This window comes from Dryobates pubescens, chromosome 30 (genome assembly GCF_014839835.1).
Source record: "Dryobates pubescens isolate bDryPub1 chromosome 30, bDryPub1.pri, whole genome shotgun sequence".
Taxonomy (NCBI): domain Eukaryota; kingdom Metazoa; phylum Chordata; class Aves; order Piciformes; family Picidae; genus Dryobates; species Dryobates pubescens.
Window position 1 is genome coordinate 9,785,003 of NC_071641.1, and position 24,092 is coordinate 9,809,094.

A 24,092-nucleotide genomic window follows, 5' to 3' on the forward strand; every position below is an offset into this window, starting at 1 on the left:
GCTTCTTTAGATGCTTTCCCACCCCATCCTGCTCCACTTTAAGAAGCTTTGATTGTCTTCTTCTTCTTCTTCTTCTTCTTCTTCTGCTTCTGCTTCTGCTTCTTCTTCTGCTTCTGCTTCTTCTTCTGCTTCTTCTTCTTCATCATCTTCTGCTTCTTCTGCTTCTTCTTCTTCATCTTCTTCTTCTTCTGCTTCTTCTGCTTCTTCTTCTGCTTCTTCTGCTTCTTCTTCTGCTTCTTCTTCTTCTTCTTCTGCTTCTTCTTCTTCTGCTTCTGCTTCTGCTTCTTCTTCTGCTTCTTCTTCTTCTGCTTCTGCTTCTTCTTCTTCTTCTTCTTCATCTTCTTCTTCATCATCTTCTGCTTCTTCTGCTTCTTCTTCTTCTTCTGCTTCTTCTTCTTCTTCTTCATCTTCTTCTTCTGCTTCTTCTTCTGCTTCTTCTTCTTCTGCTTCTTCTTCTTCATCTTCTTCTGCTTCTTCTGCTTCTTCTTCTACTTCTTCTTCTTCTGCTTCTTCTTCTGCTTCTTCTTCTGCTTCTTCTGCTTCTTCTTCTGCTTCTGCTGCTTCTTCTGCTTCTTCTTCTGCTTCTGCTTCTTCTTCTTCTGCTTCTTCTTCTGCTTCTGCTGCTTCTTCTGCTTCTTCTTCTGCTGCTTCTGCTTCTTCTTCTTCTTCTTCTTCTTCTTCTGCTTCTTCTTCTTCTTCTTCTTCTTCTGCTTCTTTCTTTTAGTTTTTCTTTTGGGGTTGAATTTCTGCCAAAACTTCTGTCCTGATTCTTGATGTTTCTCTTTATTTTGGGTCTCAGTCCTTTGCCTCTGCCTCCAGTGCCTTTGCCTCTTCCTTTGCCATCAAAGGAAGTCTGCTGAACCTTTCCCAAGCTCATTTAACCTGATGGTCACAGGCCAAAGAGTTAGGCTCCTCATGTGAGGAGCCACAGACAGGCTGGGCAGGGACTGGCCCTGAAGAAAAGACCTTGGTGGCAGGGGTGGGACTGGGATGAGAAGCTCAGCAGGAGCCAGCAGGGAGCACCTGCAGCCCAGGGAGCCAGGCAGAGCCTGGGCTGCAGCAAGAGAAGTGTGGCCAGCAGGGCCAGGGAGGGGATTCTGCCCCTCTGCTCCACTCTGCTGAGCCCACAGCTGCAGCTCTGGGGCCAGGTCTGGAGCCCCCAGCACAGGAAGGCTCTGGAGGGGCTGGAAGGGGTCTAGAGAAGGGCCAGGAGGAGGAGCAGAGGGCTGGAGCTGCTCTGCTCTGCAGACAGCCTGAGAGAGTTGGGCTTGTGCAGGCTGGAGAGGAGAAGGCTCCCAGGAGAGCTTCTGGTGGCCTGCCAGGAGCTGCAGGGGGCTGCAAGCAAGCTGGGGAGGGACTTGGGAGGGGGTGAGGGAGGGATAGGACTGGGGGGGATGGAGCAAAAGGAGAAGTGGGGAGCTTGAGATTGGCTGTGAGGAAGAAGTTGTTGGCCAGGAGGGTGGTGAGAGCCTGGCCCAGGTTGCCCAGGGAGGTGGTGGAAGCCTCCTGCCTGGAGGTGTTTGCAGCCAGGCTGGAGGTGGCTGTGAGCAACCTGCTGGAGTGTGAGGTGTCCCTGCCCATGGCAGGGGGTTGGCACTGCCTGAGCCTTGAGGCCCCTTCCAGTTCTGTGAATTTGATGAAGAAACAGTTGCATGGTGGCAAATGCCTCCCCAGGCCACAGGCAGATGTGCAGCCATGCAGCTCAGCAGCTCTTTTAGAAGACAAAGCTACAAGCCAGTTCCATGAAGGCTCTCCCATGCCCCCAAGCAATGCTGGGTGCAAAGCCAGAGATGCCCCAAGCTCCAGGACCACAGTGGACTTCAGCTTTGAATCACAGAATGGTTGGAGTTGGGAGGGACCTCCAGAGACCCTCTGGTCCAACCTCCCTGCCAAAGAAGGACCACCTAGGGAAGGCAACACAGGAACACATCCAGGCTGGCTTTGAAAGTCTCCAGAGGAGGAGACTCAAGTCTGTGTGTGCACTGAAGTCCATGTCCCAAGCACCTGATGCCCAAAGAGAATAGCCAGCTCTGAAGGGCTGCCTGAGACATCAGCATGGTGTACGGAGAGGGGATGCCAGGGGGGATCCACAGCAGGCAGGATGCAGAGCACAGGAGGTGCTGAGCAGGAGGACACAACCTTCTTCCCACGGCAAGCATGCCAAGGAGACAAAACCTCCCAGCAGCTGTGGATTCACAGCTCTCAGCTCTTAGGTGTTAGAGGGTCAGTTCCATGCTTGAGGAAGACTCAGACAGTGGGGTGCTGGGCTGCATCCAGACGTGTGGCCAGCAGAGCCAGGGAGGGTCTCCTCCCCCTCTGCTCTGCCCTGCTGAGGAGTATTGCAGCCAGCTCTGGGCTCCCCAGCTCAGGAGGGACAGGGATCTGCTGGGGAGAGGCCAAGGGAGGGCTGCAAGGATGCTGAAGGGCCTGGAGCACTGCTGCTGAGGAGAGGCTGAGAGCCCTGGGGCTGCTGAGTGTGGAGAGGAGAAGGCTGAGAGGGATCTGAGCAATGTCTCTCAAGAGCTGAGGGCTGGGGGTCAGGCAGGAAGGGCCAGGGCCAGGCTCTGCTCACTGTGCCCTGCCATAGGCCAAGGGGCAAGGGATGGAAAGTGCAGGCCAGCAGGTTGCAGCTCAGCATGAGGAGGAACTTCTTGCCTGGGAGGCTCCCAGAGGCCTGGAGCAGGCTGCCCAGAGAGGTTGTGGAGCCTCCTTCTGTGGAGCCTTTGCAGCCCTGTCTGGATGTGTTCCTGTGTGCCCTGTGCTGGATTCTCTGCTCCTGCCCTGGCAGGGGCTTGGACTGGAAGCTCTCCAGAGCTCCCTTCCAACCCCTCACATCCTCTGAGCCTGTGACTCAACATACCTTGTCCCCCATGACTGCCCCACAGCTGGCATGGGCAGGGGAGGCAGGGGCTGCAAGCTCTCTCCAGGAATTTGCCTAAACATGAGCCAGCAGTGTGCCCAGGGGGCCAAGAAGGCCAAGGGCATCCTGGCCTGCAGCAGGAAGAGTGTGGCCAGCAGGAGCAGGGAAGTCCTTGTGCCCTGTGCTCAGCACTGCTTAGGCCACACCTTGAGTCCTGTGTCCAGTTCTGGGCTCCTCAGTTTAGGAAGGACTTTGAGAGACTTGAAGGTGTCCAGAGAAGGGCAACAAAGCTGGGGAGAGGCCTTGAGCACAGCCCTGTGAGGAGAGGCTGAGGGAGCTGGGGTTGCTTAGCCTGGGGAAGAGGAGGCTCAGGGGAGACCTCATTGCTCTCTACAACTCCCTGCAGGGAGGTTGGAGCCAGGAGGGGGTTGGTCTCTTCTCCCAGGCAAGCAGCACTAGAACAAGAGGACACAGTCTCAAGCTGTGCCAGGGGAAGTTTAGGCTGGAGGTGAGGAGAAAGTTCTTCCCAGAGAGAGTTGTTAGCCATTGGGATGTGCTGCCCAGGGAGGTGGTGGAGTCCCCATCCCTGGAGGTGTTCAAGAGGGGATTGGATGTGGCACTTGGTGCCATGGTCTAGTCATGAGGTCTGTGGGGACAGGTTGGACTCAATGATCTTTGAGGTCTCTTCCAAGCTTGGTGATTCTGTGACACTGTGAAGTGCCTCTTGAACAACACCTGCCTGGAGGCCAGTTCGGAGCTGCCATTGAAGATGAGCATCACCAACACCCTCAGCAGCTCAGCCCTGTCCCTTAGCTACTGTGAGCTCCATCTGATGTAACAGCAGCCTGTTGGTAAGCTCCTGTGCCAGAGGCTCAGGCCGTGGGTGTCCCTCATACCACGGTGATCCCATCAGCGGCTCCTGGATCTTCTCCTATCTCCTGTCACCTACGCAGCTCAGCCAGGGGCAGCAATCCAAATCCTTCCTTCCCTCGCCCACTCTGGGGCCTGGCAGGATGGGAACTTGTTTTCCTGAACGGTGGCTGCAGGGCAAAGTGCTGGCAGTGTGCTAAAGGTGACGGGGACAGCCCTGCCCCGGCGGCAGCCGCGCCGCTGGCAGCGAGCGAAGCCCCTCAGCCCCTGCCTGCGGCCCGCAGCGCTGTGGGGCCAGTGGAGATGCCCTTAGACGCTGCAGGGGGGGACCTCCCAGTGGCTGTCTTGGGGAAGCACTGCCCAGAAAGTGTGCCCTGTCCCCTGCAGGCATGCCACCACCCCTCAGCAGCGCCTCAGCAGCTCAGGAGAGCACTTGGCCCAGCAGCCAGCCGCAGCTCCGCACGCAGCCCCCCATGCATGTGTGTGGGTGGGTGTGCGTGCTGGAGCCCAGCAGCACTTACTGCAAGCTGTCACCACAGCCTGGAGCACTTCCTGTTGGCTGCCACCTCCAGGTGGGCAGGTTTTGCTTCTGCTGGAAGCTGCCTGGTAGGGTAGATCAGACCCAGGTGCTGCTGGGACCGAAGATGATTCTGCAGCAGTGCAGAACCACAGAGAGAGCTTGGGGTTGGAAGGGGCCTCTGGATGCCCTCCTGTCTGAGCTGGTTGGCCAAGACACCAAGCTGGGGGCAGGAGTTGAGCTGTTAGAGGGTAGAAGGGTTCTGCAGAGGGACCTTGTCAGGCTGGACAGATGGGCAGAGGCCAAGGGCATGAGATTGAACACATCCAAGTGCCAGGTTCTACACATTGGCCACAGCAACCCCAGGCAGTGCTACAGGCTGGGGGCAGAGTGGCTGAGAGCAGCCAGGCAGAGAGGGACCTGGGGGTGCTGGTGGACAGCTGCTGAACAGGAGCCAGCAGTGTGCCCAGGGGGCCAAGAGGGCCAAGGGCATCCTGGCCTGCATCAGGAAGAGTGTGGCCAGCAGGAGCAGGGAAGTCCTTGTGCCCTGTGCTCAGCACTGCTTAGGCCACACCTTGAGTCCTGTGTCCAGCTCTGGGCTCCTCAGGTTAGGAAAGAGGTTGAGCTGCTGGAAGGTGTCCAGAGAAGGGCAACAGAGCTGGGGAGGGGTCTGGGGCACAGCCCTGTGAGGAGAGGCTGAGGGAGCTGGGGTTGCTTAGCCTGCAGAAGAGGAGGCTCAGGGGAGACCTTCTTGCTCTCTCCAGCTCCCTGAAGGGAGGCTGTAGCCAGGTGGGGGTTGGTCTCTTCTCCCAGGCAGCCAGCACCAGAACAAGAGGACACAGTCTCAAGCTGTGCCAGGGGAGGTTTAGGCTGGAGGTGAGGAGAAAGTTCTTCCCAGCAAGATAGGTTTGCCCTTGGGATGTGCTGCCCAGGGAGGTGGTAGAGTCCCCATCCCTGGAGGTGTTTAGGAAGAGCCTGAGTGAGGCACTTGGTGCCATGACTAGATGGTGCTGGGGGATAGGTTGGACTCGGTGGCCTCAAAGGCCTTTCCCAACCTGGCTAATTCTGTATTCTGTAACTTTCTCTTGTACTGTGGAGCCCAGAACTGGACCCAGCACTGAAGGTCACCTCCCTTGACCTGCTGCCAAGTCTTCTCCTAAATACAGCCCAGGACCATTTGCCTTCTATGCAGAAGGACATTCCTGTTCACCTCGGTGTCCACCTAGGTCCCTCAGGTCTTGCTTCCCAGTTGGTTGACCACCTGGCATCAACTGATGCATGGCTCTAGCACTTTGTGCTTCCCCTGCTTGAACTCCAGGGTGTTTTCCAGCCTGTCCAGGTCTCTCTGGGCACAGCATACCAGCCCCTCAGAACCACAGAGACATTCAGGCTGGCAAAGCCCCTCAGGATCACCAAGTCCAACCACTGACCCTACCCTATGAGGGTCACACCTAACCCATACAGCCCCAAGCACCACAGCCAAAGCACCTTGAAACACCTCCAGGCTTGGGGACTCCACCACATGGGTGTGTGTGCATGGGTGTGCAGGTATGCAGGTGTATGTGCATGGGGGTGTGCATGCAGATGTGTGCATGTATGTGTGTGCATGGGTGTGTGCATGTATGGGTGTGTGTGCATGGGTGCATGTGCACAGGTATGTGCATGCACGGGTGTGTGCATGCATGGCTGTGCATGGGTGTGTGTGTATGGGTGTGTGTGCATGTAGGAGTGTGTGTGCATGGGTGTGTGTGCACAGGTATGTGCATGCACGGCTGTGCATGGGTGTGTGTGCACAGGTGTGTGCATGCACGGGTGTGTGCATGCATGGCTGTGCATGGGTGTGTGTGCATGGGTGTGTGCATGGGTGTGTGTGCATGTAGGAGTGTGTGTGCATGGGTGTGTGTGCACAGGTATGTGCATGCACGGCTGTGCATGGGTGTGTGTGCACAGGTGTGTGCATGCACGGGTGTGTGCATGCATGGCTGTGCATGGGTGTGCGTGCATGGGTGTGTGCATGGGTGTGTGTGCACAGGTATGTGCATGCACAGCTGTGCATGGGTGTGTGTGCACAGGTATGTGCATGCACGGCTGTGCATGGGTGTGTGTGCACAGGTGTGTGCATGCACGGGTGTGTGCATGCATGGCTGTGCATGGGTGTGTGTGCACGGGTGTGTGTGCATGTAGGAGTGTGTGTGCATGGGTGTGTGTGCACAGGTATGTGCATGCACGGCTGTGCATGGGTGTGTGCGCACAGGTGTGTGCATGCACGGGTGTGTGCATGCATGGCTGTGCATGGGTGTGCGTGCATGGGTGTGTGCATGGGTGTGTGTGCACAGGTATGTGCATGCACAGCTGTGCATGGGTGTGTGTGCACAGGTATGTGCATGCACAGCTGTGCATGGGTGTGTGTGCACAGGTATGTGCATGCACGGCTGTGCATGGGTGTGTGCGTGCATGGGTGTGCATGGGTGTGCAGGTGTGTGTGCATGGGGTTGGGTGTATGGGTGGGCATGTGGGAGTGCATGTGCACGGGTGTGTGCATGCATGGGTGTGCATGGGTGTGTGCACAGGTGTGTGTGCATGGGTGTTCATGGGTGTTCACGGGTGTGTGCGCACGGGTGTGTCCATGGGTGTTCACGGGTGTGTGCGCACGGGTGTGTGCATGGGTGTTCACGGGTGTATGTGCATGGGTGTGTGTGCGCGGGTGCTCACAGGTATGTGTGCATGGGTGTGTGCGTGCGGGTGTGTGCGCACGGGTGCATGTGCATGGGTGTTCACGGGTGTATGTGCATGGGTGCGTGTGCGCGGGTGCTCACAGGTATGTGTGCATGGGTGTGTGCGCACACGGGTGTGTGCATGGGTGTTCACGGGTGTATGTGCATGGGTGCGTGTGCGCGGGTGCTCACAGGTATGTGTGCATGGGTGTGTGCGCACGGGTGTGTGCATGGGTGTTCACGGGTGTATGTGCATGGGGGCGTGTGCGTGGGTGCTCACAGGTATGTGTGCATGGGTGTGTGCGTGCAGGTGTGTGTGCGCGGGTGCATGTGCATGGATGTTCACGGGTGTATGTGCATGGGTGTGTGTGCACGGGTGCTCACAGGTATGTGTGCATGGGTGTGTGCGTGTGGGTGTGTGCGCACGGGTGCATGTGCATGGGTGCTCACGGGTGTATGTGCATGGGTGTGTGTGCGCGGGTGCTCACAGGTATGTGTGCATGGGTGTGTGCGCGCGGGTGTGTGCATGGGTGTTCACGGGTGTATGTGCACGGGTGCGTGTGCGCGGGTGCTCACAGGTATGTGTGCAGGGGTGTGTGCGCGCGGGTGGGTGTGCACGCGTGGGTGCGCGTGCGGGGGGTGCGTGCACAGCGGTGTGGGTGCGCGTGTCCGGGTGTGTGAAGGTGCGTGCACGGGAGGGGCGCGAGTGGGGCGCGTGCGCAGGGCTGGGCGCGCGCAGCGATACGCACGGGGGGGCGGCCAGCCCGCGCCGGGGCCCGGGCCGGTGAGCGCAGGGCCGCGCGCACGCACAGGGGGGCGCGCGTGTGCAGGGCCCTGCGCGCGCAGGCGTCGCGGCGTCCCCGCCCCGTGGGCGTGGCGGAGCGTTCCCCCGCCTGGAAGGGGAGGCGGCGGCGCCGGGCGCGGGGCGTGGCGTCGTGGCGGGAGCTGCGGTGGCCATGGCGCGAGTGCTGGTGGTGGGCGCGGGGCTGACGGGCGGCGCCTGCGCGGCGCTGCTGCGGGGGGCGGCTGTGGGCCGGGTCTCGGTCTGGGATAAGGCGCGAGGCGCAGGTGCGTACGGGGCGCTGCCGGGGGCGGGGCGGGGGGGAGTGGTGCGTGGGGCGCGCGGCGGCGTCTGACTGGCTGTCGCGCAGGGGGCCGCATGAGCACGAGCCGCAGCGCGCGGGACGCCGCCTGTGCCGCCGACCTGGGCGCGCAGTACGTCACCCTCGAGCCGGAGCGCGCGGGGCCGCGCCTCAGGTGAGAGCCCCACCCCCCGCCCCGCCCCGCCCCGCCCGGGCGTGTGCGAGAGGGGAGCCCGGGGCGGGGTTCCCGCACCGCCGCCGCCCCCGCTCTGCATCCCACCGGCCCACGCTGCCCCCCAGCCCCCGGCACCGAGTCAGGAGGTGACGCTCCTGGGAGGCGCCTGAACGCTCCGCGGGTGGACGCGGCGCCGCCGCCCCTTAGAATGGAACAGAAGAAAATAGAGTAGAATTGAATCATAGAAGCAACCAGGTTGGAAAAGACCTCAAGGATCATCAGGTCCAACCTGTCCCCCAACACCACCTGACTGCTGCCACTACTGTGGCTCCAAGTGCCACATCCAATCCCCTCTTGAACACCTCCAGGGATGGGGACTCCACCACCTCCCTGGGCAGCACATCCCAATGGCCAATCTCTCTTGCTGGGAAGAACTTTCTCCTCTCCTCCAGCCTAAACCTCCCCTGGCACAGCTTGAGACTGTGTCCTCTTGTTCTGGTGCTGGCTGCCTGGGAGAAGAGACCAACCCCCACCTGGCTACAACCTCCCTGCAGGGAGTTGGAGAGAGCAAGAAGGTCTCCCCTGAGCCTCCTCTTCTGCAGGCTAAGCAACCCCAGCTCCCTCAGCCTCTCCTCACAGGGCTGTGCTCCAGACCCCTCCCCAGCTTTGTTGCCGTCCTCTGGACACCTTCAGGTGTCTCGATGTCTTTCTTACGCTGAGGAGCCCCGGGCTGGACGCAGGACTGCAGCTGGGTTGGAGCTCTGGGTTTGGAGCTCTCTGCCGGCCGTGGTCCTGCAATGCTGCGGTCAGGCTGCCGGCGGCTGGGTGCCAGGCGCGGTGGAGAGCCTCGGCCTGGTGTAGAAGGGCATCCCCTGGCGAAGCAGGGAGCTGTCTGTCCTTCCGTGGCGGGGGTTGCCGCTTGTGCACCGCCCGGCCCGCAGCACAGCTCCTCTGAGCCCGTTCAAAGCTGCTTGGAAGGGAGGGCGCTCGGAAGGTTAGTTGTGAACAGCAGCAGCAGCTGCCCTTGGTGTTCTCCTGCTGTGTTTTCACTTGCCTGGCCTTTGCTCCCTTTCAAGCTTCTATGAGGAACTTCTGGCTGAAGGCATCTTGCAACCTCTGACTGCACCCATCGAAGGAATGGTAGTGAAGGAAGGCTCCTGCAATTACATGGCACCCCAGGGCATGTCCTCCCTCGTCAAGTACTATTTAAAACAGTCAGGTAATGCTTTAGATGCCTTTGGGTGAAACAAAAAGGTGCTAATTGGTGTGGTTTGCATGACCTGGCTTTCAAATCCCAGTCTCCAGAGTGGTGGTGGAAGCCTCAACCCCTGGAGGTGTTGAAGGCCAGGCTGGATGTGGCTGTGAGCAAGCTGCTGTAGTGTGAGGTGTCCCTGCCCATGGCAGGGGGGTTGGGACTGGATGGTCCTTGAGCTCCCTTCCAGCCCTGCCAGCTCTGGGATTTTATGATTCTGAGTTTTCTTTGTTTGTTTCTGTGTGTCTTCAAGTTTGCTTAGATAGAGAAACATTTCCTCAAGCTCTGTTACCTTTCCAGGTATCACAGTTCCTGCAGTTGCATCGCTGAGGACACACAGAAAGCTCTATACAAACACAAATGCAGGCTGGGAGGTGATCTGCTGGAGAGCAGCCCCAAGGAGAAGCACCTGGGAGTGCTGGGGGGCAGCAAGTTCTGCAGGGCACAGCAATGTGCCCTGGGGGCCAAGAAAGCCAAGGGGGTCCTGGGCTGCACTCAGCAGAGTGTGGCCAGCAGAGCCAGGGAGCTTCTCCTCCCCCTCTGCTCTGCCCTGCTGAGGCCCCAGCTGCAATCTTGCAGCCAGCTCTGGGCTCCCCAGCTCAGGAGGGACAGGGATCTGCTGGGGAGAGGCCAAGGGAGGGCTGCAAGGATGCTGAAGGGCCTGGAGCACTGCTGCTGAGGAGAGGCTGAGAGCCCTGGGGCTGCTGAGTGTGGAGAGGAGAAGGCTGAGAGGGATCTGAGCAATGTCTCTCAAGAGCTGAGGGCTGGGGGTCAGGCAGGAAGGGCCAGGGCCAGGCTCTGCTCACTGTGCCCTGCCATAGGCCAAGGGGCAAGGGATGGAAAGTGCAGGCCAGGAGGTTGCAGCTCAGCATGAGGAGGAACTTCTTGCCTGGGAGGCTCCCAGAGGCCTGGAGCAGGCTGCCCAGAGAGGTTGTGGAGTCTCCTTCTGTGGAGCCTTTGCATCCCTGTCTGGCTGTGTTCCTGTGTGCCCTGTGCTGGATTCTCTGCTCCTGCCCTGGCAGGGGCTTGGACTGGAAGCTCTCCAGAGGTCCCTTCCAACCCCTCACATCCTCTGAGCCTGTGATGATGTCTGTAGAATCAGGGGCCAAGGTTATACTGACACCCTTGGCTTTAGAGGTGAACATCAGACGAGGCACAGTAAGGACTGTGGTGGTTCAGTGGGAGTGATGTGATCAGGGTTGGTAAGAGATGAGAGTTGCCAAGTTGGGTTAGGTTAGTGTTGGTGGGGGGTGGGTTTTTTCACAGGTGTGCAGAAGTTTGTTTTGCTGTTTAAGCAAGCAGCTGGGAATGGAGTGGTGAGCTGCAGCTGGGGGGTTGTAGAAGTGAGCCCTTGTGTGCTGTGGAGCCCATTGTCTTGGCAGTCCTTTGAAAAAGGCCTGGAGCAGATGAAGGGCAGCAGCAGCCTGGCCTGGGAGGCAGGGATTGTGCCCTGTGCTGGGCACTGGGGAGGCCACAGCTTGAGTGCTGCCTTCAGCTCTGGGCCCTCCCTGCCAGAAGGAGCTTGAGGGCTGGAGCAGGGCCAGAGAAGGGCAAGAGAGCTGGGGAAGGGTCTGGAGCAGAGGGCTGGGGAGGAGCAGCTGAGGGAGCTGGGGGTGTGCAGTGTGGAGCAGAGGAGGCTGAGGGAGACCTCCTTGCTCTCTGCAGCTGCTGAGAGGAGGTTGCAGCCAGGTGGGGTCAATCTGTTCTTCCAAGGAACAAGTGGCAGAAGAAGAGGAAATGGCCTCGAATTGCCCCAGGGAAGGTTCAGGTTGGATATTCAGAAATGTTCTTCCTTGTAAGGGTTCTCAAGCCCTGGAACAGTCTGCTGAGGGCAGTGGTGGAGTCCCCATGCCTGGAGGGAGCCAAGAGCTGTGTAGATGTGGTGCTGAGGAATAGAATAAACCAGGTTGGAAGAGACCTTCAAGATCATCGAGTCCAACCTATCATCCAACACCACCCAATCAACTAACCCATGGCACCAAGCACCCCATCAAGTCTCCTCCTGAACACCTCCAGGGATGGTGACTCCACCACCTCCCTGGGCAGCCCATTCCAGTGGGCAATCACTCTCTCTGTGTAAAACTTCCTCCTAACCTCCAGCCTAAACTTCCCCTGATGCAGCCTGAGACTGTGTCCTCTTGTTCTGGTGCTGGCTGCCTGGGAGAAGAGACCAACCTCTGCCTGGCTACAACCTCCCTGCAGGGAGTTGTAGAGAGCAATAAGGTCACCCCTGAGTCTCCTCCTCTCCAGGCTAAGCAACCCCAGCTCCCTCAGTCTCTCATAGGGCTTGTGCTATGAGGAGAGAGGGAGATGGTTTAGCAGTGGATTTGGCAGTGTTGGGTTAATGGTTGGACTGGACAAACTCAGAGGTCTGCAAGTGTAAACTGTGTAACTCCTGCCTTAGCTGTAAGGTGGCAAAACTCCTTGCACAGCTTACTAAGGGCAACTGTTCTGCCTTTTCTCTGTGGAGCTCACTGTTACAGTATCACCAAGGTTGGAAGAGACCTCGAGGATCATCAAGTCCAACCTGTCACCACAGACCTCATGGCTAGACCATGGCACCAAGTGCCACATCCAATCCCCTCTTGAACACCTCCAGGGACGGTGACTCCACCACCTCCCTGGGCAGCACATCCCAAGGGCCAATCTCTCAGTCTGGGAAGAACTTTCTCCTCACCTCCAGCCTAAACCTCCCCGGCACAGCTTGAGACTGTGTCCTCTTGTTCTGGGTCTGGGTGCCTGGGAGAAGAGACCAACCCCCACCTGGCTACAACCTCCCTTCAGGTAGTTGTAGAGGGCAATGAGGTCTCCCCTGAGCCTCCTCTTCTGCAGGCTAAGCAACCCCAGCTCCCTCAGCCTCTCCTCACAGGGCTGTGCTCAAGGCCTCTCCCCAGCCTTGTTGCCCTTCTCTGGACACCTTCAAGTCTCTCAATGTCCTTCTTAAACTGAGGAGCCCAGAACTGGACACAGGACTCAAGGTGTGGCCTAACCAATGCAGAGTCCAGGGGCACAATGACCTCCCTGCTCCTGCTGGCCACACTGTTCCTGCTGCAGGCCAGGATGCCCTTGGCCTTCTTGGCCCCCTGGGCACACTGCTGGCTCATGTTCAGGCAGCTGTCAATCAGCACCCCCAGGTCCCTCTCTGTTTGGCAGCTCTCAGCCACTCTGATCCCAGGCTGTAGCTCTGCCTGGGGTTGCTGTGGCCAAAGTGCAGCCCCTGGCACTGGGACTTGTTGAATGCCATCCTGTTGGCCCCTGCCCATCTGTCCAGTGGGTTGAGGTCCCTCTGCAGAGCCCTTCTGGCCTCTAACTGACCAACATCTGCTCCCAGCTTGGTGTCATCTGCAAACCTGCTGATGACTGACTCCATCCCCTCATCCAGATCATCAATGAAGATGTTAAAGAGCACAGGGCCCAGCACTGCTCCCTGGGGCACACCACTGGTGCCTGGCTGCCAGCTGGCTGTGGCACCATTCACCACCACTCTCTGGGCTCAGCCTCCAGCCAGTTCCTATCCCAGCTCAGAGAGCTGCTGCCCAGGCCAGGGGCTGACAGCTTGGCCAGCAGTTTGCTGTGGGGGACAGTGTCAAAGGCCTTGCTGAGGTCCAGGCAGACCACATCCACAGCCTGCCCCACATCCACCAGGCAGTGCCCTGGGCATAGAAGGAGCTCAGGTTGGTCAGGCAGGACCTGCCCTTCCTAAATCCATGTTGGCTGGGCCTGAGCCCTTGGCCATCCTTCAGGTGCAGTTATTGCCCCCAGGATAATCTGCTCCATCACTTTCCCTGGCACTGAGGTCAGGCTGCCAGGCCTGGAGTTTCCAGGTTCCTCCATCCAGCCCTTCTTGTGGATGGGGACCACCTTGGCCAGTTTCAGTCACCTGGGACCTCTCCAGTGAGCCAGAACTGGAGGAAAAGGATGGAGAGCGGTTTGGCAGCTCATCTGCCAGCTCTCTCAGCACCCTGGGATGGATCCCATCTGGCCCCATGGACTTGTGAGTGTCCAAGTGGCTCAGCATGTTGCATGTCTCTTAACTGCTTCTCTTCCCACGCAGGTGCAGAGGTCTTCTACGAGCGTCACGTCACTGCCATCTCGCTCCGGGGTGGGCAGTGGGAAGTCTCCAGGAAAATGGGACCTGCAGAACACTTTGATATAGTCATCCTTACAATGCCTGTGCCACAGATCCTTCAGCTGCAGGGGGACATTGCAAACTGTGAGTTCAGACCTCAGGGTCCCAGGGGTCTGGCTTCAAATGGCGATTGAGTCTTGTGCAGCAACGAAACAGGGCTCTGGCTGCAGAATGCCAGGGGGCTGGCTGCACAATCCCAGGGGTCTAGGTTCAGAATCCCAGGGGTCTGGCTTCAAATGGTGATTGAGTCTTGTCCAGCAAGGAAACAGGGCTCTGGCTGCACAATCCCAGGGGTCTAGGTTCAGAATCCCAGGGGTCTGGCTTCAAATGGTAATTGAGTCTTGTCCAGCAAGGAAACAGGGCTCTGGCTGCACAATCCCAGGGGTCTAGGTTCAGAATCCCAGGGGTCTGGCTTCAAATGGTAATTGAGTCTTGTCCAGCAAGGAAACAGGGCTCTGGCTGCACAATCCCAGGGGTCTAGGTTCAGAATCCCAGGGGTCTGGCTTAAAATGGTAATTGAGTCTTGTCCAGCAAGGAAACAGGGCTCTGGCTGCACAATCCCAGGGGTCTAGGTTCAGAATCCCAGGGGTCTGGCTTCAAATGGTAATTGTGTCTTGTCCAGCAAGGAAACAGGGCTCTGGCTGCAGAATCCCAGGGATGTGGGTTCAGAATCCCAGGGGTCTGGCTGCAGAATCCCAGGGATGTGGGTTCAGAATCCCAGGGGTCTGCCTTCAAATGGTAATTGAGTCTTGTCCAGCAAGGAAACAGGGCTCTGGCTGCAGAATCCCAAGGGTCTGGCTGCAGAATCCCAGGGGTCTAGGTGCAGAATCCCAGGGGTCTGGCTTCAAATGGTAATTGTGTCTTGTCCAGCAAGGAAACAGGGCTCTGGCTGCAGAATCCCAGGGATGTGGGTTCAGAATCCCAGGGGTCTGGCTGCAGAATCCCAGGGATGTGGGTTCAGAATCCCAGGGGTCTGCCTTCAAATGGTAATTGAGTCTTGTCCAGCAAGGAAACAGGGCTCTGGCTGCAGAATCCCAAGGGTCTGGCTGCAGAATCCCAGGGGTCTGGCTTCAAGTGGCAACTGAGCATCTTGTGCAGCAAGGAAACAGGGGTCTGGCTGCAGAATCCCAGGGGTCTAGGTGCAGAATCCCAGGGGTCTGGCTGCAGAATCCCAGGGATGTGGGTTCAGGATCCCAGGGGTCTGGCTTAAAATGGTAATTGAGTCTTGTCCAGCAAGGAAACATGGGTCTGGCTGCAGAATGCCAGGGGTCTGGCTTTGGAATCCCAGGGGTCTAGGCTCAGAATCAGAGGGGCCTGGCTTCAAATGGCAGCTGTGAGTCTTGTCAAGCAAAGAAACAGGGGTCTGGATTCAAAATCACAGGGGTCTGGCTTGAAATGGGAACTGAAGCAATTAATGTGCACTGGAGTGGGGTGAACCTGCCCATGTGGGTAATTTTGTGTGGCACAGTGGGCAGTAAGACCTTGCTAGCAAAAATAGCTAAATACCTGAGTCACTAACCTCATCATTAATTACTTGCTGGCTTCTAAACCAAAACTTGCCTTTCTGTAGCTTGAAAGCAGCTGTTGAGTGGGACAGGAGCCTCAGCTGGTCCCCATGTGGCAGTTTCCTTGTTGCTGTCCCTTTGTCCATGTGTTGTGCTGATTCTCACTGCTGCCCTTGGTATGTGATTGCAGTAGGGATGGACCAGAGAGCGAGGCTTGAATTGCTGTGGACAGAATCCCTAGGGTGAGCCTGAAATTGTATGAGCTGTAAGGCAGCAAAAAGTGCAGATCAGCACTCTGAGACCTCTGGTTTGTATGGGGAGAAGCTCTCAGCCTCTTGTGTTGTGTTCCTCGGCTGTGAGGGGAGGACCTCTCAGCCTCTTGTGTTGTGTCCTCAGCTGTGAGGTGAGGACCTCTCAGCCTCTTGTGTTGTGTTCCTCAGCTGTGAGGTGAGGACCTCTCAGCCTCCTGTGTTGTGTCCCTTGGCTGCAAGGTATCACAGTATAACTAAGGTTGGAAGAGACCCCAAGGATCATCAAGTCCAACCTGTCTCCACAGACCTCATGACTAGACCATGGCTCCAAGTGCCACATCCAATCCCCTCTTGAACACCTCCAGGGATGGGGACTCCACCACCTCCCTGGGAAGCACATTCCAATGGCCAATTACTCTTTCTGGGAAGAACTTTCTCCTCACCTCCAGCCTAAACCTCCCCTGGCACAGCTTGAGACTGTGTCCTCTTGTTTTGGTGCTGGTTGCCTGGAAGAAGAGACCAAACCCCACCTGGCTCCAACCTCCCTTTGGGGAGTTGGAGAGAGCAAGAAGGTCTCCCCTGAGCCTCCTCTTCCCCAGGCTAAGCAACCCCAGCTCCCTCAGCCTCTCCTCACAGGGCTGTGCCCCAGACCCCTCCCCAGCTCTGTTGCCCTTCTCTGGACACCTTCCAGCAGCTCAACCTCTTTCCTAACCTGAGGAGCCCAGAGCTGGACACAGGACTCAAGGTGTGGCCTAAGCAGTGCTGAGCACAGGGCACAAGGACTTCCCTGCTCCTGCTGGCCACACTCTGCCTGATGCAGGCCAGGATGCCCTTGGCCTTCTTGGCCCCGTGGGCACACTGCTGGCTCCTGTTCAGCAGCTGTCCACCACCACCCCCAGGTCCCTCTCTGCCTGGCTGCTCTCAGCCACTCTGTCCCCAGCCTGTAGCTCTGCCTGGGGTTGCTGTGGCCAAAGTGCAGCCCCTGGCACTGGGACTTGTTGAATGCCATCCTGTTGGCCTCTGCCCATCTGTCCAGTGGGTCGAGGTCCCTCTGCAGGCCGAGAGGTGAGGACCTCTCAGCCTCTTGTGTTGTGTTGCTCCCCGAGGAGCAGCTCTCAGGCATCCTTTGGTGCTGTGCTGGGGTGGGTGTGTTAGCAGTGCTCAGTGCTGAGCCAGCAGGTGATCAGGCCCAGTCAGCACTGGGTTCCTGAAGGGCAGGTCCTGCTTGACAAACCTGCTCTCCTCTGACAGGGTGTCCCAGTGAGTGGCTGAGGGAGAGGCTGTGGATGGTGTGTACCTGGGCATCAGCAAAGCCTCTGACACTGTTTCCCACAGCACCCTCCTGGAGCAGCTGCCTGCTGATGGCTTGGGTGGGTGAACCCTTCAAGGGGTGAAAAAGCAGCTTGAGCAGCTGGCTGCTCACTGCTGTTAGCCTGTATAAAATCACAGAATCAAGCAGCTTGGAAAAGACCTCAGAGATCATCAGCTCCAACCTATGACCTAACACCCAGCACCTCCTAATCAACTAAACCATGGCTCCAAGTGCCACATCCAATCCCCCCTTGAACACCTCCAGGGATGGTGACTCCACCACCTCCCTGGGCAGCACATCCCAAGGGCCAATTACTCTTTCTGGGAAGAACTTTCTCCTCACCTCCAGCCTAAACCTCCCCTGGCACAGCTTGAGACTGTGTCCTCTTGTTCTGGTGCTGGCTGCGTGGAAGAAGAGACCAACCCCCACCTGGCTACAACCTCCCTTTGGGGAGTTGGAGAGAGCAAGAAGGTCTCCCCTGAGCCTCCTCTTCTGCAGGCTAAGCAACCCCAGCTCCCTCAGCCTCTCCTCCCAGGGCTGTGCCCCAGACCCCTCCCCAGCTTTGTTGCCCTTCTCTGGACACCTTCCAGCAGCTCAACCTCTTTCCTAACCTGAGGAGCCCAGAGCTGGACACAGGACTCAAGGTGTGGCCTAAGCAGTGCTGAGCACAGGGCACAAGGACTTCCCTACTCCTGCTGGCCACACTCTACCTGCTGCAGGCCAGGATGCCCTTGGCCTTCTTGGCCCCCTGGGCACACTGCTGGCTCCTGTTCAGCTGCTGTCCACCACCACCTGCAGGTCCCTCTCTGCCTGGCTGCTCTCAGCCACTCTGTCCCCAGCCTGTAGCTCTGCCTGGGGTTGCTGTGGCCAAAGTGCAGCCCCTGGCACTGGGACTTGTTCAGTGCCATCCTGTTGGCCTCTGCCCATCTGCCCAGCCTGGCAAGGTCCCTCTGCAGAGCTCTCCTACCCTCTGACAGCTCAGCTCCTGCCCCCAGCTGGGTGTCAGCTGCAAACTTCCTGCTGATGGCCTCCATCCCCTCCTGCAGATCATCAATAAAGAGATTGAGCAGGCTGGGGCCCAGCACTGATCCCTGGGGCACACCACTGGTGCCTGGCTGCCAGCTGGCTGTGGCACCATTCACCACCACTCTCTGGGCTCAGCCTCCAGCCAGTTCCTAGCCCAGCTCAGAGAGCTGCTGCCCAGGCCAGGGGCTGAGAGCCTGGCCAGGAGCTTGCTAAGAAGGCTGCTGGGCCATGGCCAAGGCTCACTCTATGGACACTGCTCATCACCAACCACACCAACCCCCAGGGGAAGGCTGCAAAGCACTGAGCCACAGCTTCTCTTTAGCTTCAGTTCTGCCTCCTGTGTTTGTTTCAGGCCCTCAAGAGCAGTGCTTCAGGTAGCTGCCCTCCTAAATGCAGCTCCTTCCCACTGAAGGCCCTTGCCTGCAGCCACAGAGGGCTCACCCCAGAGCTCTGAGCTGGCCAGAGAGACTGCTGCTGCCAGCAGGAGAAAATCATAGTCCCTGAGCCCTCCCCAGCCTTGGTGCCCTTCTTTGGACACCTTCCAGCATCTCAGCATCTTCCTCAAATGGAGGGGCCCAGAACTGGACACAGAGGTGGACACAGAGGTGGACACATCACCCTCAAACCAGGAATTAAAGAGGCAGAGAGGTGCCCTTGTGCCCACCCCACCTGGTGTGCATGGGGACTGTACAGGAAGGAGACAGCCAAGAGGCAAAGGGCAGGCTGGGAGCCTGCAGACAACGATGGGAGACAGCAAACTGAGTGTTGTGAGAGGTCAGAGCTGAGCCTCTCCTCCCCCTGGAGAACAACAGCAGCCTCCCACTTCACAGCAGGAGAACGTGCCAGGCCCACCACCATTTGCAGTGAGTATCTCCCCCTCCTTCTCTTGCTTCCCTTGTGTCTTCTCAGCTGCCAGCAGCTTCCTGCTCCTTCCTCAGGGCTTGTTCCAGTCCATGGGATTTAATTTGGGATGCTTCTTAACCTGGATTTTAATGTAGTGAGTTCCTGGCCATGGGCAGAACCTGCTGCACCTGAGGAGGCAGCTCCCTGTGTAGGTGTAGAGGTTGGTTTGTATTGGCTGCCTCCATGCCCCCCTGCCTCCATCTTTGCACACCTCTGTGTGTATTTACATGCACTTCATTGTTGGCTTGTGCACTTTCACCTCTCCTGTGAGGGCAGAATGAGAGTTGGGCTGTGCAGGCTGGAGAGGAGAAGGCTCCCAGGAGAGCTTCTGGTGGCCTGCCAGGAGCTGCAGGGGGCTGCAAGCAAGCTGGGGAGGGACTTGGGAGGGGGTGAGGGAGGGATAGGACTGGGGGGGATGGAGCAAAAGGAGAAGTGGGGAGCTTGAGATTGGCTGTGAGGAAGAAGTTGTTGGCCAGGAGGGTGGTGAGAGCCTGGCCCAGGTTGCCCAGGGAGGTGGTGGAAGCCTCCTGCCTGGAGGTGTTTGCAGCCAGGCTGGAGGTGGCTGTGAGCAACCTGCTGCAGTGTGAGGTGTCCCTGCCCATGGCAGGGGGCTGGCACTGCCTGAGCCTTGAGCTCCCTTCCAGCCCTGACAGTGCTTTGATTCTTTCTATTTGGACTTTCAGATCTTACCTGAACTGGTCCAGGGAAGGAAGTGGTTGGCCTAACACCCACAGATTTAGTCATTTTTATCACAAATCTCTTATTTATAGACTGACAGAATGCTTTAGCTTAGATGATCTTCAAGGTCCTCTCCAGCCCCAACCCCCTGCCATGGGCAGGGACACCTCCCACCAGCCCAGGCTGCTCAGGGCCTCATCCAGCCTGGCCTGCAACACCTCCAGGCAGGAGGCAGCCACAGCCTCCCTGGGCAGCCTCTGCCAGGCTCTCCCCACCCTCACTGCCAACAATTTCTTCCCCCTCTCCACTCTCAATCTCTCCTCTCCCAGCTCAAAGCCATTGTCCCTGGGCCTGGCACTCCCAGCCCTTGTCCACAGTCCCTCCCCAGCTCTCCTGGAGCCCTTCAGGTCCTGCAAGGCTGCTCTGAGGTCTGCCTGGAGCCTTCTCCTCTGCAGGCTGCACAGCCCCAACTCTCCCTGCCTGGCCCCACAGGGGAGCTTCTGCAGCTTCTGAGCATCTTGGTGGCCTCTGGAGCCTCTCCAGCAGCTCCAGGTCCCTCTTGTGCTGGGACATTCATTCCTCCTGCAGCTATCAGACCTAAAGGGACTTAGTTGCAAAGTCTTCTCTTTGCTTTCTTGCTTCCCCCTTTGTTTTTCCTTTCCTCCTGCCTTCCTTTCCTTCCATTCCACGGAGTGTGCAAAGAGTTAGTAACTTCCTAAGCTTATGAAAGAGCTGAGGACAAGTACTGGCTTGTGGCAGGAGGGGCAGAGGGTTCCCTCCTTGCAGCACGGTTGGAACAACAATAGGTGGCAGCAATCAGATGATGTTTAGGAGGTTCAGCTGGAATCACTAAATTCGGTGCTCTTAGTTGTATTTAGGCTTTCCAGGGGCTTGGCAGCAGCTGTGGTGATGCACAGGGTGACAGGAAACCCAGGAAACGTTGGGGAGCCTTGGAGGGAAACTTTAGCCTCAGTAAAGGAAGAGATTTGCTTAAGAGCAGGGAAGGAGGAGGTTGTGCAAATGGACAACACCTGATAGTGTTTCATAGCACTGCCAGGGCTGGAAGGGACCTCAAGGCTCAGGCAGTGCCAACCCCCTGCCATGGGCAGGGACACCTCACACTGCAGCAGGTTGCTCACAGCCACCTCCAGCCTGGCTGCAAACACCTCCAGGCAGGAGGCTTCCACCACCTCCCTGGGCAACCTGGGCCAGGCTCTCACCACCCTCCTGGCCAACAACTTCTTCCTCACAGCCAATCTCAAGCTCCCCACTTCTCCTTTGGCTCCATCCCCCCCAGTTCTATCCCTCCCTCACCCCCTCCCAAGTCCCTCCCCAGCTTGCTTGCAGCCCCCTGCAGCTCCTGGCAGGCCACCAGAAGCTCTCCTGGGAGCCTTCTCCTCTCCAGCCTGCACAAGCCCAACTCTCTCAGGCTGTCTGCAGAGCAGAGCAGCTCCAGCCCTCTGCTCCTCCTCCTGGCCCTTCTCTGGACCCCTTCCAGCCCCTCCAGAGCCTTCCTGTGCTGGGGGCTCCAGACCTGGCCCCAGAGCTCCAGCTGTGGTCTCAGCAGAGTGGAGCAGAGGGGCAGAATCCCCTCCCTGGCCCTGCTGGCCACACTTCTCTTGCTGCAGCCCAGGCTCTGCTTGGCTCTCTGGGCTGCAGGTGCTCACAGCTGATGTTAGAAAAAGCCTAGGTTTGTGCACCAGATTCCCTGTGAGCCTTTCCAGTGGCATTGGCAAACTGGATGGGTTCTGGTTTGAGTCAAGCCCACTGGCAGCAGGGGAATTGGAGATGACAGTAATTTACAGTAGCTTTTTATCTCTTATGTTCAAAATGCTTTCATTAAATTGCTTTTCACAGAACCTTAGGGGCTGGAAGGGAGCTCCAGAGCTCCTCCAGTCCAAGCCCCTGCCAGAGCAGGGGCACCCAGGGCAGCTCACACAGCAACACATCCAGGGGGGGTTGGAATCTCTCCACAGAGGGAGACTCCACAACCCCCCTGGGCAGCCTGCTCCAGGCCTCTGGCATCCTCCCAGGGGAAAACTTCTCCCTCCTCTGTCCATGCAACTTCCTCTGCCTCAGCTTCCAGCACTGCCCCTTGTGCTGGCACTGGGCAGCACCCAGCAGAGCCTGGCTCCAGCCTCTGGGCACTGCCCCTGCACAGCTTGAGCCCCAGCAAGGAGCTCACCTCTCAGGCTCCTCCTCTGCAAGCTCCAGAGCCCTCAGCTCCCTCAGGCTCTCCTTTTCCTTGCAGTTGCCAGTGCCAGTCCTGCATGTTTAATCTGCTAATAAAAAGGAAAGCCTTGGCTTTGCTTTCAGGCCTGACCCATTTACTTGCTTTTTTTCCCCTTTCCCATCTGTGTATGCCCCACATGTTTTAAATAAGGCAAGCTGACCAGATGCTACCAGCAGAACACTGCTCTGCTGCAGTAAGCTTTCTGATGTGAACTAGGAAGGGACAACTCTGAGAAGATTCAACAAGAGCAAGGGCAAGGTCCTGCAGCTGGCTCAGGCCAATCCCAGGCACCAATCCAGGCTGGGCAGGGACTGGCTGGAGAGCAGCCCTGGAGGAAAGGCCTTGGGGGTGCTGGGGGAGGAGAAGCTCAGCAGGAGCCAGCAGGGAGCACTTGCAGCCCAGAGAGCCAAGCAGAGCCTGGGCTGCAGCAAGAGAAGTGTGGCCAGCAGGGCCAGGGAGGGGATTCTGCCCCTCTGCTCCACTCTGCTGAGACCACAGCTGGAGCACTGTGTCCAGGTCTGGAGCCCCCAGCACAGGAAGGCTCTGGAGGGGCTGGAAGGGGTCCAGAGAAGGGCCAGGAGGAGGAGCAGAGGGCTGGAGCTGCTCTGCTCTGCAGACAGCCTGAGAGAGTTGGGCTTGTGCAGGCTGGAGAGGAGAAGGCTCCCAGGAGAGCTTCTGGTGGCCTGCCAGGAGCTGCAGGGGGCTGCAAGCAAGCTGGGGAGGGACTTGGGAGGGGGTGAGGGAGGGATAGGACTGGGGGGGGATGGAGCCAAAGTAGAAGTGGGGAGCTTGAGATTGGCTGTGAGGAAGAAGTTGTTGGCCAGGAGGGTGGTGAGAGCCTGGCCCAGGTTGCCCAGGGAGGTGGTGGAAGCCTCCTGCCTGGAGGTGTTTGCAGCCAGGCTGGAGGTGGCTGTGAGCAACCTGCTGCAGTGTGAGGTGTCCCTGCCCATGGCAGGGGGTTGGAGCTGGCTGAGCCTTGAGCTCCCTGCCAGCTCTAGGAGTCTGTGGTAACTCCTCCTGAGCCCCCCCTGTTCTTGCTGGTTTATTTTGGGATATCAGGAGGATAAATTCCTAGTTCCAGTTCCAAGCAATCTCCACAGGGCTTGGCCAGGCCTTGGCTGTGCTCTCATTACCTAAGCCATCTGCAATGTCCAGTGTAAACATGCACACTGGTTTGTTAGTTGCTTATCAGCCCTCAGGGGCTGGGGGTCAGGCTGTGCAAATATTTGTGCTTCCTGGAGATGCAGTAGTTATTCATTTGATGTTGATATTAAAGTGGTCCTTAAAGAAGAGTGTGATGGGCAGAACCTGGCCACTGATTGTCCCCTGGACTCAGCCCTGGGGAGCTCACACTTTGAGGGCTGGGTTCAGCTCTGGGCCCCTCACTCCAAGAAGGACATTGAGGGGCTGGAGCCCCTGGGCTGTGAGGAGAGGCTGAGGGAGCTGGGGGTGTTCAGGCTGGAGAAGAGGAGGCTGAGGGAGACCTCCTTGCCCTCTGCAGCTCCCTGCAGGGAGGTTGGAGTCAGGAGGGGGCATCCTTGGTGTCCAGCAGCAGGCCCAGAGGCAATGGCTCCAAGCTGCCCCAGGGGAGGCTCAGGCTGGAGCTCAGCAAAGATTCCTGCCCTGGAAGGGCTCTCAGCCATTGGAGTGTTGTGCCCAGGGCAGTGCTGGAGTCCCCATCCCTGGGGGTGTTCCAGCAGTGTGTGGAGCTGGTGCTTAGGGACAGGGTTTGGTGCTGAGCCTGCAGTGCTGGCTGGAGGGCTGGGGCTGGGGGAGCCTGGAGGGCTCTGCCCTCCAGCTGTGCTCTGTGACTCTGTGTGATTCCATAGCCTGCCTCAGAAGAAAAAGAGGACCCCAGAGACAGGACAGGAGGTGCTGGGCATAAACCTGACCACAGGAGGTCCATCTGAACATCATGAGGAACTTCCATACTGTGAGGGAGGCAGAGCACTGGAGCAGCCTGCCCAGAGAGGCCCTGGAGTCTCCTTCTCTGGAGGCATTCAAGGCTCACCTGGACATCACAGGTTCATAGAATATCAGGTTGGAAGGGACATCAAAGCTCCCCTGCTCCAACCTTCCAGGGTAAGAATAGAGGTCCAGCTGGGCCTCCAAACTGTCTGACCTAGGGGAGTCCACCTCCTGCCTGCTTGAGTACCCTGTACAGGGATGATTTTCAGAGCACTACCTCCTGATCACAGAGCTGTTGAGGTTAGGGGAGACCTTCTGCAGGGCACAGCAATGTGCCCTGGGGGCCAAGAAGGCCAAGGGGGTCCTGGGCTGCACTCAGCAGAGTGTGGCCAGCAGAGCCAGGGAGCTTCTCCTCCCCCTCTGCTCTGCCCTGCTGAGGCCCCAGCTGCAATCTTGCAGCCAGCTCTGGGCTCCCCAGCTCAGGAGGGACAGGGATCTGCTGGGGAGAGGCCAAGGGAGGGCTGCAAGGATGCTGAAGGGCCTGGAGCACTGCTGCTGAGGAGAGGCTGAGAGCCCTGGGGCTGCTGAGTGTGGAGAGGAGAAGGCTGAGAGGGATCTGAGCAATGTCTCTCAAGAGCTGAGGGCTGGGGGTCAGGCAGGAAGGGCCAGGGCCAGGC

The 24,092-nt window shown here is 58.3% G+C and overlaps 2 protein-coding genes across 2 annotated transcripts in view; one reads left to right on the forward strand and one right to left on the reverse strand.

The window, feature by feature from the left end:
- Positions 1-38: 38 nt before the first annotated feature.
- Positions 39-2,872, reverse strand: LOC128898688 (DNA ligase 1-like). Its single transcript, XM_054174619.1, is given in 2 exon segments — positions 39-746; positions 2,861-2,872. Coding segments are annotated over 2 exon segments (720 nt in total).
- Positions 2,873-7,904: 5,032 nt separating this feature from the next.
- Positions 7,905-24,092, forward strand: part of RNLS (renalase, FAD dependent amine oxidase) — a 41,025-nt gene continuing 24,837 nt past the window's right edge. Inside the window, exons 1-3 of the mRNA XM_054174696.1 lie at positions 7,905-8,029; positions 8,113-8,218; positions 9,295-9,437. Of these exons, the coding sequence (XP_054030671.1) occupies positions 7,918-8,029; positions 8,113-8,218; positions 9,295-9,437 (361 nt within the window). The 5' untranslated portion in view covers positions 7,905-7,917. The remainder of the gene's footprint in view (positions 8,030-8,112; positions 8,219-9,294; positions 9,438-24,092) is intronic.